The sequence below is a fragment of the Capricornis sumatraensis genome, chromosome 1 (genome assembly GCF_032405125.1).
Source record: "Capricornis sumatraensis isolate serow.1 chromosome 1, serow.2, whole genome shotgun sequence".
In the NCBI taxonomy this organism is placed as follows: Eukaryota; Metazoa; Chordata; class Mammalia; order Artiodactyla; family Bovidae; genus Capricornis; species Capricornis sumatraensis.
The window spans coordinates 56,445,506-56,462,677 of record NC_091069.1 but is presented as its reverse complement, the minus strand read 5'-3'; the positions used below and the strand labels follow the sequence as shown (position 1 = coordinate 56,462,677).

The 17,172-nt window shown below is 38.5% G+C and overlaps 1 protein-coding gene across 1 annotated transcript in view; it reads right to left on the bottom strand.

Annotated features, from left to right (window-relative positions):
- DNAH6 (dynein axonemal heavy chain 6) overlaps nucleotides 1-17,172 on the bottom strand; it is a 284,532-nt gene that overhangs the window by 53,798 nt on the left and 213,562 nt on the right. Inside the window, exons 61-63 of the mRNA XM_068975806.1 lie at nucleotides 16,715-16,850; nucleotides 12,184-12,353; nucleotides 4,916-5,106 (exon numbers count right to left, since the gene is read on the bottom strand). Of these exons, the coding sequence (XP_068831907.1) occupies nucleotides 4,916-5,106; nucleotides 12,184-12,353; nucleotides 16,715-16,850 (497 nt within the window). The remainder of the gene's footprint in view (nucleotides 1-4,915; nucleotides 5,107-12,183; nucleotides 12,354-16,714; nucleotides 16,851-17,172) is intronic.

Genomic DNA, 17,172 nt, shown 5'->3' with positions numbered 1-17,172 from the left:
CCCCTTTTTTCCTACTGGTTCACCTGTCTTTTTTCTTACTGATTTCTAAGAGTTCTTTACATTGGATATAAACTCTTTGTTATTATTATTTTTTTAATTGTATTCATAGTTTTGCCTTTTACAGAATGTCATATACTTGGAACCATCCAGTATATATAGCCTTTTCAGATTGGCCTCTTTCACTTAGTAATATGCATTTAAAGTTCTTGTGTGTCTTTTCATGGCTTGATAGGCTCATTTCTTTTTAGCACTGAATAGTATCCACTGTGGGCTTCCCGGGTAGCTCAGCTGGTAAAGAATACACCTGCAATGTAGTAGACCCTGGTTCAAATCCTGGGTCAGAAAGTTCACCCGGAGAAGGGATAGGCTACCCACTCTTGTATTCTTGGGCTTCCCTGGTGGCTTAGATGGTAAAAGAATCCACCTGCAATGCAGGAGACTTGGGTTCAATCCCTGGGTTGAGATGAGCCCCTGGAGGAGATCATGGCAACCCATTCCAGTACTCTGGCTTGGAGAATCCACATGGATGGAGGAGCCTGGTGGGCTATAGCCCATGAGGTAGCAAAGAGTCAGACTTGACTGAGCGGCTAAGCACAGAAAGCACAGCACAGTATCCATGGTACGGATACACCACAGTTTATTCATCCATTCATCTACTGAAGGACATCTTGGTTGCTTCCAAGTTTTGGCGATTATGAATAAAGCTGCTATGCATTTAATGTAGGCTCTTGTATAACGTAGATTCTTGGGTGAACATAAGTTCTTAACTCCTTTGGGTAAATGCCAGATGGCTGATCATATGAAACATGAAACTGTTCCAAAGTGGCTGTACCATTTTGTATTCTCACCAACAATGAATGAGAGTTTCTGTTGCTAGTATGCATTAATGCAATCTATTTTAAGTCCAGTAACCTTGCTAAATCCACTAAAAATTAAGATACATTTTGTCTGAGTAGAAGAACGTCCTATTTCTGTTTTTCTCTTTTTAAGACATGATTTCTAGATTCTTAGTTTATTAGGACATTTCCCACCATGAATTCATGTCGAATTTTAACAGACGCTTTTTCTGCATATGTTGAATTAATAGTTTTCTTCTTTAAGGATATTTTGTCATTACTCTTTCAACATGGTGAATTAAATTATTTTCAGTATTTTAATGCTTATATTACTGAAATAAACCCAGAATTCTGGGGAGGTTTTTAAATAATGAATTCAATAAAAAATTCTTGAACTATTTAGATATTCTAATTATTCTTATTAGTTTTTTAAAGGTGTGCTTTTGGAGGAATTTTCCTGTTTATCAACATTTTCAAATTCATTAGCAAAGTTTTCTTTTTAAATAATATGCTTTTATGATTATTTTAATGTCTGCAGGTCTATAGTGATATTCTCTTACTCATTCATGACATAGGTTTTTTGAATTTCTCTGTTTCTTTCTCTCTGTATTAGTTTCAAGAGAGATTTATATTTTATTAAATTTTTCAAAAAAAGCAACTTCTGTTCTTTTAAATCTTGTCTATTGAATGGATGTTTTCTGTCACTGTTTCTGCTCTCAGCTTATTATTTTTTCCTTCTATTAGAGCTTAACAACTAAATTTTAGATTGCCCAATTTTTCTTAGTGGGAATATCAGCCTGAGTTCTTAGTCTGACATTTCTGGAACCAGAAGTCATTACATATGTATAAATTTACACTAAGTGTCTTATTACTAACACCCTCTGGTTTTTGATAGGTTATATTGTTTTGTCATTGTCCATTTATTGGAAAATTTCCAGTATGATTTCCCTTTAACAAACAAGCTGTTCATAAGAACATTTTTTTGCTTTCCAAATATTAAAAATATTAACTTTTAAGATTTATAAGACTTATTGTGGGCAGGGAATAAGTTTTATTCTTTTTGAAATACCTGTCTCTTAGAAAATCATTAAATTTCTAAATGCTGCATAGGTATTTGAAGATCTTGCGTTTATTTGTTGAGTATAAAGATTAAGGCTCTTCATTTCATTATTAATTTCATCAGCCAAGTATTTTACCTTTATAACACCTTTATAACCTTTATAACAAAAGTTATAAAGTTAATATATGTACCCATACCCAGCTTCAGAAGTAAAACATATGATCTGAGCTTGCATTATGCCCCTTCGTCTCACTTTTCTTATTACCCAAACTTCATCTTCTACAAGGTCACTGCTCTCCTGGACTTGGTATAACTTTTGTATTTTTCTTTATACTATTATTGCAAAAATGTGAATTCATAAGCAGCATATAACATATATCTGTTTAATAATTTTATATGATTTATCAAATTTCTCCAATATTATATAATTTTTGTGCAACTTAATTTATTTTGCTCAGTATTAGTTTGTGTGCGGAGAAGGCAATGGCACCCCACTGCAGTACTCTTGCCTGGAAAATCCCATGGACGGAGGAGTCTAGTGGGCTGCAGTCCATGGGGTCGCTGAGAGTTGGACACGACTGAGTGACTTCCCTTTCACTTTTCACTTTCATGCATTGGAGAAAGAAATGGCAACCCACTCCAGTGTTCTTGCCTGGAGAATCCCAGGGACGGCGGAGCCTGGTGGGCTGCCATCTATGGGGTCGCACAAAGTCGAACACGACTGAAGGGACTTAGCAGCACCAGCAGTTTGACCCATCCATATTAATAAACATAGTCCTAATTTATTTATTTTCTTGGCTATAGTGTATTATATTCAATTATATGAATGTGCCACAATTTACATTGTTTTTTAAGATGGACATTTTGGTTGTTTCCAGGTTTTTTTTGTTGTTGCTATTATAAACACGTTTCTATGAATGTTCCTGAATATGGCTCTTTGCCCATCCATGACTGACTTTGAACATGCAAATTCAGTAGTGAGTTGTTGGGATATGGGGAATGCTCTCTGCAACTCTGATATACTGCTAATTTCTCTTCAAAATGATTTAAACTAATTTTTCACTCCCATTTGCAATATGAATATTTCTATAGCTCCCTATCTTTGGCACGATTTTGCTAATTTGATGAGTATGAAATATCTTCTTAATGGTTTTAACTTATTGTTTCCTAATTACTAGTGAGGTTGGACTGGGTCACACGGTGCCCAGACATTAAGTCAGACATCATTCTGAATGAGTCTGTGGGGATGTTTCTGGGTGAGATTAATATTTGAATCAGCAGACTGAGTAAAGCAGATTTTCCTCCTTAATGTAGATGGGGCCCACCCAATCAAGTGAAGACTTGAACAGAATGAAAAGGTTGAGGAAGAGGGAACTCCTTCAGCCTGACTGAGCTGGGTCACTGTATTTCTTTGCACTTGAATTCAAATGAAAACACTGACTTTTCTTGGGTCTTGAGTCTGCTGGCTTTCAGACTGGGACTCATATCATTATTACTTCTGGTTCTCAGACCTTTGGACTTGGACTAGAATTACACATTGACTTTCCTGTGTTTCTCTCTTGCTGACTGCAGATTTTGGAGATTAGCCTCCATAATCATGTCAGCAAATATCTCATTTTATGTATAATATATATACACACATATATAGCATAATATATTCAAGGCCACGGTTTTTCCAGTAGTCATGTACAGGTGTGAGAGTTGGACCATAAAGAAGGCTGAGTGCCAAAGAACTGATGCTTTTGAACTGGGTGCTGGAGAAGACTCTTGAGAGTCTCTTGAACTGCAAGAAGAGTAAACCAGCCAACCCTAAAGGAAATCAACCCTGAATATTCATTGAAAGGACTGATGCTGAAGCTGAAGCTCCAATATTTGGACACCCTATGTGAAGAGCTGACTCATTGGAAAAGACCTTGATGCTGGGAAAGATTGAGGGCAGGAGGAGAAGGGGATATCAGAGAATGAAATGATTGGATGACATCATTGACTGAATAGATATGAGTCTGAGCAAACTCCAGGGGATAATGAAGGACTCAGAAGCCTGGCATGCTGCAGTCCATTGGGTTGCAAATAGTTGGACATGATGGAGCAACTGAACAACAACAACAATAGGGTAATATATATATGTTATTTGCATAATATATATAATTTGTATTATGTGTGTGTATATATATATCCATATATATCTGTTTCTCTAGAGAAGCTTGACTAATAAAGATTGTTGCTGTTTAGTTGCTCAGTTGTGTCCAACTCTTTGAACTTCAAAGAACAGATGGAATTCATTGTCTCGTAATCTCCATGCAAGGGCCTGTCGGCGCTGGAGATTACCTCCTAGATATGAGACCCTTACTCTTCCCTGCTATTCCGTGGTCTTATGTACTTTCCTACCCATCAGAACACCATCTTGGGGAGGACTTGGGAAAGAAGGAGTCAGGAAGACTGAGTTTTTATGAGAAAGGAGTCAAAACAGCTTACTCTGGAGAGATTTAAATCTGAAGAAAAGATAATATTGTAAATTCACAAGTTTAAACTTCCCCCTCTTTTTCTTACTCAGCAGAATAGAGGCTCAGGAGAAAGAAGAGATTAATAACACAACCTAAAGAGCTATGGGATTTTTTTGTACATTTGAGCATAAGGTGTAAAGTACAGACCTTTATAGTTACATTAAAATAATGTCTTAAATAGCAAATGTTTTAATTATTATTTAATTAATTATCCCTCAATAAACAATCTCCCCTTTGTTCAAATGAAGTTTACATCTGCTTTTATGAATTTACTACCACTTTAATCACATGTGTAACTAACTATTAAATATTTTAACTTATTTATATTTAAATAAATATTTATATATTTAATATATAATATATTATTTATATATATTTAAAATATATTAAATATTTTAACTTATAAGGGATACCTGAATTAGGAATTCACATTCCACAGAGGGAAGGAAAAAAAAGGGAAATTTTAACTAGGTGATGTTCATATGAATGATAAAAACGGAACAATGTGACCTTACCTTTCTGAATATCCACTCTCCCGGGCAAACCTCTGAAATGCACCCATGGGATCTGAGCCTGTGCTTAAGATAAATACCAGGGGAGTGTTGTATGACATGTCTTGATACAGAGTGGGCAGGTCCACAGGTGGTGTCTCTATAAAGGCTTTCCCAAGATTTTCTATGACAAAGTCTGTAAGAGCAAAAACCACCTGAAAGTTGAAAGAAAAAACATTAAAAGGCTACTGGATGAGGATCCATTTCAACATAGTATCAGAAGCTCTAACCAGGGCCATTAGGCAAGACAAAGAAGTAAGGCATCCAAATCAGAAAGGAAGAATTAAAAATGTCCTTATTTGCAGATGATATGATCTTATAGAGTTAACCCTCGAACAACATGAGTTTGACCCAAGACATGGGTTCATTTTCATTTTTCTGCATCTGAATATCCAATTTGCCCAACACAATTTATTGAAGAGACTATGCTTTCCCATTCTGTTTCCTGTAGTGGCTATATCAATTTACATTCCTGCTTACACCACTCATAAAAATCAACTCAAAATGAATTAAAAATTTAAATATAAGATCCCAAACCATAAAACTCCTAGAAGAAAACAGAGGGGAAAGGCTCCTTGATGTAGCTTTTGGCAATGAGATTTTGGATATGACAGCAAAAGCACAAATAACAAAAGCAAAAATAAGCAAGTGGGACTATACAAAATGAAAAAGCTCCTGTGCAGCAAGAGAACCAACCAGCAAAATAAGAAGACAACCTATGGAATGGGAGAAGGTATCTTCAAGCCATACATCTAATAAGGTGTTAAAATCCAAAAATATATAGGAAATTCATGCAACTCAATAGCAAAAAAATCCCAAACAATCCAATTAAAAAACAGGCAGAAGATCTGAAAAGGCACCTTTTTCAGAAAAGACATATATCTGCTTAGCATCATTAATCATCAGGGAAATGTAAATCAAAATCACAATGAGATATCATTTTATACCTGTTAAAATGACTATTATCAAAGAGACAAAGAATAAATGTTGGTGAAGATCTGGAGAAAAGGGAGCCCTGAGGCATCATTGCTAGGAATGTAAATTGATGTCTCCACTATGAAAAACAGTATTTATATTTCACAAAAAATTAAAACCAGAACTACTGTATGATCCAGCACTCACAATTCTGGGTATTTATCTTAAGAAAATGAAAGCAATAACTTGAAAAAAATACATGCACCCCCGTGTTCACTGCAGCACTATTTACAATAGCCAGGACATGAAAACAACCTGTGTCTGTCAATGGATAAATGAATAAAGAAAATGTGATACATACACATATAGGAATATTATTCAGTCATAAAAAAGAATGAACTCTTGCCATTTGCAACAACATGAATGGACCTTGAGGGCATTATACCAAGTGGAATAAGTCAGACAGAAAATAAACAAACATATTATCTTTCATATGTGGAATCTTAAAAATAACAACAAGAAGGAAAAATACTCTTTGACATAAAATCACAGCAATATCTTTCTTGACCCAACTCCTTCAATAATGGAAATAAAAACAAAAATAAGCAATTGGGACCTGCCACTGCTGCTGCTAAGTAGCTTCAGTTGTGTCCAACTCTGTGCGACCCCATAGATGGCAGTCCACCAGGCTCCCCTGTGCCTGGGATTCTCCAGGCAAGAACACTGGAGTGGGTTGCCATTTCCTTTTCCAATGCATGAAAGTGAAAAGTGAACGTGAAGTCGCTCAGTCATGTCTGATTCTTCGCGACCCCAAGGACTGCAGCCTACCAGGCTCCTCTGTCCATGGGATTTTCCAAGCAAGAGTACTGGAGTGGGATGCCATCGTCTTCTCCGAATTGGGACCTAATTAAACTTAAAAGCTTTTGCACAGCAAAGGAAACTATAAACAAAATGAAAAGACAATCCTCAGAATGGGAGAAAATAATTGCAAGTGAAACAATGGACAAAAGACTAATTTCCAAAATATACAAGCAGCTCATGCGGCTCAATATCAGAAAAACAAACAACCCAATCAAAAAGTGATTGAAGGTCCTGAACAGGCATTTCTCCAAAGAAGACATACAAATAGTCAACAAACATATGATAAGATGCTCAATATCACTCATTATTAGAGAAATGCAAATCAAAACCACAACGAGGTATCACCTTACACAGGTCAGAATGGCCACCAACAAAAAAAAATCTATAAAAAAAAAAAAGTGCTGGAGAGGATGTGGAGAAAAGCGAACCCTGTCGCATTGTCGGTGGGGATGTAAATTGATACAGCCACTAAGAACAGTATGGAGATTCCTTAAAAAACTAGGAATAGAACTACCACGTGACCCAAGAATCCCAGCACTAGGCACACAGCCTGAGAAAACCATCATTCGAAAAGATACATGCACCGCAGTGTTCACTGCAGCACTGTTTACAATAGCCAGGGCATGGAAGCAACCTGGATGTCTATCAACAGATGAGTGGATAAAGAAGCAGTGGTATATATATACACAGAATATTACTCAGCCAAAGAAAGGAATGCATTTGAATTAGTTCTAGCGAGTTGGATGAACCTAGAGCCTGTTACACAGCATGAAATAAGTCAGAAAAAGAAAAATGAATATCCCATATTAACACATATATATGGAATCTACTGGGCTTCCCTGGTGGATCAGAGGTTAAAGCATCTGCCTGGAATCTGGAGACCCAGGTTCGATCCCTGGGTCGGGAAGATCCCCTGAAGAAGGAAATGGCAACCCACTCTAGTACTCTTGCCTGGAGAATCCCACGGAGGGAGGAGCCTGGTAGGCTACAGTCCATGGGGGCGCAAGGAGTCGGACACGACTGAGCGACTTCACTTCACTTTTATGGAATCTACTGAACTGAACTGAATTGATGGAATCTAGACTGGAAAATCCCATGGATGGAGGAGCCTGGTAGGCTGCCGCCCATGGGGTCGCTAAGAGTCGGGCACAACTGAGCGACTTCAGTTTCACTTTTCACTTTCATGCATTGGAGAAGGAAATGGCAACCCACTCCAGCATTCTTGCCTAGAGAATCCCAGGGATGGGGGAGCCTGGTGGGCTGCCGTCTATGGGGTCGCACAGAGTCGGACACGACTGAAGCGACTTAGCCGCAGCAGCAGCAGTAGAATGATGGTACTGATGAACCTATTTGTAAGGCAGGAATAGAGACACAGCCATAGAAAACAGACTTGTGGACAACGAGGGGGAAGGAGAGGGTTGGATGAATTGAGAAAGTAGCACTGAATCATATACATGGCCACGTGTAAAATGGATAGCTAATGGGAGATGGCTATATATCACAGAGAGCTCAACACTGTGTTCTGCGACAGCCTAGAGGAGTGGGATGGGGTAGGGGGTAGGAGGGAACTTCTGCAGGGGAGACATATGTATACTTATGCCTGAGTTGTGTTGCTGCGTGGCAGAAGCCAAAACAACACTGTAAAACAATTACCCTCCAATTAAAAATAAACTTAAAAAATAGCAACAACAACAACAAACTTCTGAATACAGAGCATACACTGTTGTTTGCCAGAGAGGGGAAAATGGATGCAGAGGGTGAAAAGGTAAAAATAAAAATTAAATGTAAAAAATAAATGTGTGTGTGTGAGAGAGAGAACGCACTTCATTTCCCAAGATTGAGATTTTTAACTAGAATTACATAATCATACGTGGAAGACCATTTGTGTATTTTCTAAGAAGGCTTGCAACTTGCATCATATTCTTCAAAGGGTCCAAGAGACAAAAAAAAAAAAACACAAAACACAACAAACAAACTCTCAACATTGTAAATCAACCATACTCCAATAAAAAATTAATTAAAAACAAACAAACAAAAAATCCTTGTCCTCAGGCTGACCTGGATTTCATGACTGGGAGGGGTAGGAAATCATTGTCTACCAAGGCCCTTTGCTCCTTCCCTCTCCAAGCCTAGGTGGTGCCTGAGGGGGAGTGACTCCGCCTGCTTCTGGTGCAGAGCTCCACTCCATTTCTCATTCTATTTGTTTCTTTTTTGTTCCCATGAGCAATCACTCAAACCACAGCTTGAAGGCCTGGCTCTAAGCTATTCCTGGTCCTTCTCCTCTGGAACCCTCTTCCTTCTCCTAACTGGTCTGCCCTTGAGTCTCTGCTAGGCTTCCCCACCCAGGGGCACTGTTCCAGGTCTCCCTGCCTGACACCCTCCAGTCTGCCCCCACAGGATGTTGGTATGACACAGGAAACGATTTATATGAGCTGAGACTATCACCTCTTCAAAGAGGTCCTCCTTGGCTTCCTACTCTAGTTTCCACTCTACTACTTTTATTGAAAATTCCCTTTCATGTCCTTCTTAGAACTTTTTGCAAGCAGAAAGTATTTTATTCTTTCTGTCCCTTCTCTCTCCCACTAGAATACAAGCTTTTGGGAGTAATTTTTCTTTTTCATAAGAAAAAAGAATTTTTCTTTTTCACGATTGTATCCTCAGTGCCTGGAATACAAAAATTACTCACCAAGGTATTTGTTAAATGTTTTATGGACAGAAGCTGAGGGACAGGTACTGGTCTTCAAATGATCGAAAGTGAGTCTTAGGTCTTTTCCTGAGTCTGATCTTCTCTGGACCAGAGAAATGGGAATATTGGCTGTGGGACAAGGCCCCCTAGCAGGTGGAATCTTGCATGGATGTAGCCCACCGGCATCTGTTCTCTTCCCTAGAACTCTTGTGTAGTCATATTTCTACTGCATGATGCAATTTTCCTATCTGTAGCTGACTGGACGAGGAACAAAACTTAAGTTGAGCTGGACCAATCAGAATCTCTCTCCTGAGAATTTGAAACTGGAGGAACAATTTCATTGAGAGTTGAGTGCTATCAATGGCAATACTATAGAGTTATGTTCAGTGAGTTGCCCAGTGAGCTGCTCCTCCTGAAGTGTGATTAACTGGTTTTCCTCAAATTTAATGAGCTACCCCAGTATCCTTTTAATATATCCTTTTTAGTCTTGAATTTATTAAATTTGTTCTATATTGTTGCAACCTTAAGAACTTTAGCTCATACACAGAGACACAGAACCCGAAACAAAAACAACAAAAATTTCCCATAGTTTAGAATTTTCTAGCCTATGTCTCAGTCTTAAAACTCCTTCTTTGGGACTACTGCTGTTTAATCATCCTTTCATCTTTGTCAGTATCTGACCTGGTAGCCACTGTCGCATATCCATTGAGGACTTGCCACCTCGCTTATAGCTTCCTCTCCATTTATATCTTTTCCAGTGATTTATCAACTGTGTCTCAGGCATTGTCTTGTCATCATCTGGGGTGATACAACCTAGGTTCAGGGCCCAGAAGGACCTCCCACATCCTAACTGCACAGTAACTTGACCTCAAACTCTAGTGCACATCATCTCATCACTTTCTCAGTCACCCTTACCTATGGCCACCCTCAGGACATGGTCACCACTTGGAACTTCTCATTCGAAGTTTTAAGCTCAACTTTGATCACAACCTCTCCTGTCCTTCTAACTGTTCTACATTCCTAGTTCAACTACAGTTGCTTCCGAAGAAACTTTCAAGGTTTTCCCTCTTCTCCCAGTCTATAAGCTTTTTCTTAGAGCTCTTCCCCGTTATAGAACTACTTTTACCAACAGTCTCAATGACCTTCTATCTTCATATATTGCAATAATCGGTAGCCCAGGCCAACCCCACAGCCTTTCTGTTTTCCTAAAGAGATCGTAGAAAATCCTACAGTATAGCCTCAATATCTCCAAATTACAGTTTGACTTTCTCCAGTGCATTTTCTTTCTCCTGTTTCTCATAGAACACCCTCCATTCATTACAAACTGTTGATAATTATTGCTGTATTGAAACACTATGCCTACTTGGTTTCCACATCATTTCTTTCTCCTGGTGTTCTTCTTGCCCCTCTGCCTCTTCTTTCTTAAGGGCTCTTCATCCTTTCTCTTTGTCTTTTCAAAGTTGGTGCTACTCAGGGTTTCATCCTTTGCCCATCTGTCCTCTTAACCTATTATTCCTCTACGATTTTAACAACTCCTGTGGTTTCACTTTCCAACTCAATGTTAATGATTCCCCAGTCTCTATTTTTCAAGCTATATTTCTCTCTAAAGTTTTCTGTGCAGATATTAACTGGTCCTCAGACTACCATACAGTTTGATATTGGTAGATACTGCAGACTCGGTGACGTCTTTATCTGACATGTTTCTCCTTTCACATTTGCTTAGTCGTTGACACAACTCTCCCCTTTGGCACCCACGCAGAAACCAGGAGCCATACTAGTTGCCCCGTCTCCACATCCCCCTCCATCTCTTTAATCTACTACCTCTATCTTAATTCAGGTTGCCATAATTTTAAAACAATTTTTATTGAAGTACATTTGACTGACAATGTTTTATTAGCTTCCAGTGTACAGCAAAGTGAATTATATATATACATATATATGTATATGTATATATCGTCATTCTTTTTCAGATTCTTTTCTCATATAGGTTATTACAGGATATTGAGTAGAGTTCCCTGTGCTTACAGTAGGTCCTTGTTATCTAGTTTATATATGTAGTGGGTATATATTAACCCCAATTAACCCCAACTCCTAATTTATTATTTCCCTGCATGTTTCTCCTTTGGTAATCATATGTCTGATTTCAAGATATATGAGTCTGTTTCTGGTTTGTAAATAAGTTCATTTGCATCATTTTTAAAATTAGATTTCACATATAAGTGATGCCATAGGATATTTCTCTTTCTCTGTCTGATGTAACTTCACTTAATATGATAATCTCTAGGTCTATCCATGTTGCTACAAATGGTGCTGTTTCCTTCTACTTTATGCAAGCTGCCATAATTTCTTACATAATTATGTCAGCCATCTTCAAACTGGTCTTGGTGACTATGGTTTTTTTCTGTTCAAATGCCTCCTTCCCATTGCTGCCAAGTTCTGAAAGGCCCACCAGTCCCCTGCTAACACCATCCAGCGGAGCCCTGACCTCCCTGGCAGGAGGAACAAGTTCCCCAGGCAATATTAAGGAAGTTCCTCTAGGTCCCTGGATGACTCTCCAGCCTTTTCTCTCATCATTTCCTGTATAAAATATTGTTCTCTATTGATAACACAAAGTCTCCATTTCTTACTAACAACACAAAGTCACAAACCATTTCCCAAATTTGGCCATTGTTACTTTCTAAACAAATCTAATCAGTCCATGAATCATAACTGGCTGGTGAGCTTTAGCAAAAATAATTATAACACAGTTCTTTAATGAAAAATATCCTACCTTTTCTTCTTTACAGCATTTAATAAGGATTAATTTATGGAAAGAACTTAGTTCTGGATGCCAAAAATTATAGCTTGTGGGCACCCTTTCCGTTGTTATGAGTTGATCACTCTCCTTCATTATAGAATAGGCGTCCCGATCGGGTGGGTTAATATAAGTCTCAAAAGACCCTGGAAACACAATTTTAAAACATGCTTTAATTACAGTTGCTATGACTGTGATATTAAATAAATGTGTGTGTTTAGTTGCTCAGTTGTGTCTGACTCTTTGTGACCCTTGGGACTATAGCCTGCCAGTTTCCTCTGTCCATGATATTCTCCAGGCAAGAATACTGGAGTGGGTTGCCATTTCTCCCCTAGAGGATCTTGCTGACCCAGGAATCAAACCCACATCTCCTGTGTCTTCTGTGTTGCAGGTGGATTCTTTACCCACTGAGCCACTGGGGAAACCCATTAAATAAGTATATTTGGTAAGGAAAAAATTTCTACATTGACTATCAGTTTTTTATATTACCGCAAATGTAAATATATTACTCTCCCTCTACCCAACCTAATTAGGAAATACTGAATTCAAAATTGGATCAGAAAATGAATTCAAACCACTTATAAAACATGAAGTTAAAACAAATGACAGAGAAGTTACAAATTAAAGGATGCATAGAGATTTATCAATCAAATGTGAGGGAAAAAAAAAAAACCAAACCCAACCCTAAGTGATAAGAAGTGATGAGTAACATTGGCTATACTAGAATTCAAGGCAAACATAATTAAATGGGACAAAACAGGTCAAGTTATATTAATTACAATACAAACCCAATAATAAAAATACAATAAAATAAATCAATGTGTCAGACAATAGCATAGAAGTACATCAAACTATCACTGCTGGGACTTCCTTGGTGGTCCAGTGTTAAGAATCTGCCTTCTTATGCAGGGGATGTGGGTTTAATCCCTGGCTGGAGAACTAAAATCCCACCCGCCAAAGGGCAACTAAGCCTGAGTGCTGCAACTAGAGAAAGTCTGAGTGTCACAACAAAGCCCCAGTACAGCCCCACCTCCAACAAAGCCCAGAACCCCCATCACTGTTGGAGGCAGAAGGAAAAGCAGAGAAAAGCAGAGCAGTGATAGAAAATGGCACAATTATTAGTGTGAGACAGATGAAGCACATAAAATATTCAGGCATATATACATTTTTACCATATAAATAACATATGAATAAATTGTGTATTATACATGAGTCCTGAAGAATCGAAGCTTTCGAATTGTGGAGCTGGAGAAGACTCTTGAGAGTCCCTTGGGCTGCAAGGAGATCCAACCAGTCAACCATAAAGGAAATCAACCCTGACTATTCACTGAAAGGACTGATGCTGAAGCTGAAGGTCCACGACTTTGGCCACCCTGATGTGAAGAACCGACTCACTGGAAAAGACCCGATGCTGAGAAAGACAGGGCAGGAGGAGAAAGGGGCGACAGAGGATGAGATGGTTGGATGGCATCATCAACTCAAGGGACATTGAATCTGTGCAAACTCAGGGATATAGTGAAGGACAGGGAAGCCTGCCATGATGCAGTTCACAAGGTGGCAAAGAGTTGGATATGACTGAGCGACTGAACAAGAATTAGCACTGAAATTCCTGCAGGGCGCACAATGTGCTGCTGTTAAGCCGCTCGGCAGACCAACACGGCCATCTAGTGATGAAATAGGCTGCTGGGGTTGAATATTACACAAAATGGTTGGCTTCCACAGCAGGCTGGAAAACTACTTTCTCCTCTGAGGCTCTCCTCTGAGGGCCTAACAATAGTAGCTACAGAGCTGGTGACAGAAATTAAGTGACACTGAAGCCCATGACCCTGGAGCAGTAGGTAATTCTGTAAGACTTCTAATTTCTGTGTGAAATATAGAGAATTACATGGCATGAGACCACAGGGTAGAGCACACCACAGCACTTTTTAGTGGATGCATTATTCTGAGAACCAGGTAGTGGAAACATTTATTCCAAAAGGACTTCTTTTCCCCTCAGGTTCTCATTATTGTAATGATCACTAGGACTTTGGCTAATAAGGCAGGATAATTTGAAATTCTAACTCCCAACTAGTAGAACATGAAATACATAGGCACAAGATTAAGGCAATTAGGAAGCCTTTGAAGCTGAGTAGCTTTGAAATTAATTATGAAACTTCACCTGCAAAGATCTAAAGCTCACTTTTAGAACACAAGTCATCCTATCACACACAAACCTTCGTAATTCTGCAGGGTTTCCAGAATCAACCTTGAAATTTAACAAATGAAAGCAAGAAAGTTGTTTTAAATTGCTAAAATTTTAGTCTCAGATGACAGTAATAAATGGTGCCTTTTGTCCAAACATGATGAGTTGTTTTCAGAATTACTTTGTCTTTCCGCCTTTATCTCTTTCTTTGCCTCTATGTTTATGAAGCTCCATCTAGCCCCTTCTGCTTTGGGTCTTTCCCTAGCTGTCCATCACTAGACTTCTCCTACGAGTATTTTGATTCTGTGTTCTACCTCTTCCTCTAGCCATCTTGTTTAATTGGTCCATAATATAGAAACACAATTTTCATTTGGTTTATTTACTGAAGAGTATTTTATTCTTCCTAGTCTTTATTTAGAAATCAAATGAGCATATAAGGATCCCAGAATTTCTGGTCCACATAGCCTTTAAACCACCACACTTACTGGGTGTACTCGGGAAAAAACTCATTCAGATGAGAAGCAGAAGAATACTAAAAATAACAACAGAACACACAACTTCAAATCAGTACCAGGAAAATAAAAAAAGAATGTGGACAACAGACCCGAGGGCAAGAAAGAAGAAGTAAAAAATAAAGAAAAGCATGCCAAGGAAAAAATCCCTATAAATAAGGTGACAGAAGTCAGTCTAAATAAATGAGGATTTTCTCAACCCTTGCCACTACTGCCATTTGGTCCAAGTGGTCATTTGCAAGTGGTCAATGGTTGTGGAGAGTTGTTCTGGTTGTTTTGAGCATTGTAGGATGTTTAGTTACATCTCTGGTTTCTACCTACCGGATGCCTGCAGCACCATCCCAGTTGTGGGATCCAATAATATCTTCAGAATGTCCCCTGGGGAACAAAATCTTCCCCAGTGAGAACCACTGAAATAGAGGTATAACCAACTTTACAACAGTCGGATTAAAAATTGCTTGTTTAAAAGAGACTGCCATGTTGCTCAAAACAACAAAATCCTACTAAAGATACACTGAAACATGATGATGACCCAGAAGAGATAAAGAATGCAGAAATATACAGAGGGAATACTAATGAAGACAATCCTGCTGTAATAATATTTAATAATACTAATATTAGAAAATATATTTTAAGGCAAAAAGCACTATTCAGGTATTTTACTGGTTAGGAAGATAATCACCCTAAACCTATTTATGCTTAATTAACAACATCAGTTCCACAAGATATAATGGGAGAAATTCTAGAATTACAGAGAAATTGTCATAGTGGTGTACCTTAATGTAGCTCTCTTAGAAAATGACTGGTTAGGTGTAAAAAACAGTAAAATAAATGCCATAATTAATAGGCTTGAATTAAAGTTTACATGTGGCTTCCCTGGTGGCTCAGTGGCAAAGAATCTGCCTGTCAATGCAGGATATGTAGGTTCAATCCCTGGGTCAGGAAGATCTCCTGGAGGAAGAAATGGTAATCTACTCCAGTATTCTTGCCTGGGAAATCCCATGGACAGAGGAACTTAACAAACTACTTTTCATGGGGTGGCTAAAGAGTCAGACATGACTTAGTGACTAAACAACAACAGCAAAGATTACATACACATAGTAAAACATGGGGGAAAAGTAACATAGACGGTTATAATTCAGAGCAGGCATAGCCTTTGGGAAAGAGGGTAAGGGTTCTATGAAGGAGTAGACAGGAATTCTGTGATGAAGGTGCTCTAGTTCTTGACTTGGGTGGTAGCTCAGAATTAGTCAGTATTTTATAATAAGCTGTTGATTTTGATTTGCGTACTTTTCCATATGTATGTTTTCCTTCAGTAAGAAGTTAAAAAAAAGTACAACCTGCCGTGCTCAGTTGTGTCTGACTCTTTGCCACCCCATGGATTGTAGCCCCTAGGCTCCTTTGTCCTTGGGATTCTCCAGGCAAGAATACTGGAGTGGGATCCCATTCTCTTCTCTAGGGGAATCTTCCCGACTCAGGGATTGAACTTTTGTCTCCTGCATTGCAAGAAGATTTTTTTTTACCATTGAGCCACCAGGGAAGCCAAAACCAGTATGAGATGAAGCTAAAACAATACTTGGAGGTAAATGCATCTCCTTAAAATGGGTATAACTGTAAACATGAAATACTGAAAATTCATGGGCCAAGCATTTACCTCAAGAAACTGGGAAAACAAGTAATTCAAAATTTCTTAAAAATGAAGGCTTTCCTAGTGAAAAATACTGATACTGCAGAAGAGGCTAAAGGAGACTTAAAGTTAGGGTTCATGAATTTGTTTACAACCTCCTACAGCAGATCCTTTTTGCTGTATTACCTATGCGTACGGAAATAGGATATAATACTATATACTGTGTAAGTCCTTTAAAAACTGGAAATAATTCTTCTAAGTCACAGCAGGCGAACCACGTGGCAGTAACCAGCCAGGGAAATTCAGGCTTAGGTGGGCGTTCCTGTTAGGAGACAGAAAAAAAGTGAATAGTAATGCACAAAGACACCCACAGAATATGCTTTCACCTTGTCTAAGGGAAAAATCAAGCTCTAATAGCATATTAAAAATAACCATTTGCCCAGGACAGATATAAGATATGGTGAAATAGATATGCTGTTGAATCAATTCTACCTGTTGGTGTTTGAAATTAAGTGCAGCTGATGAAAGCTTTTCATGTTGACATGTGCTGAAAGTCATTGATCTTGTGAAGGGTTAACAATAAATCTGTCAAGTCTACTTGTAGCCTGTTCTCCAACATGCCACGCTGGTCTCTCCCCACCCCT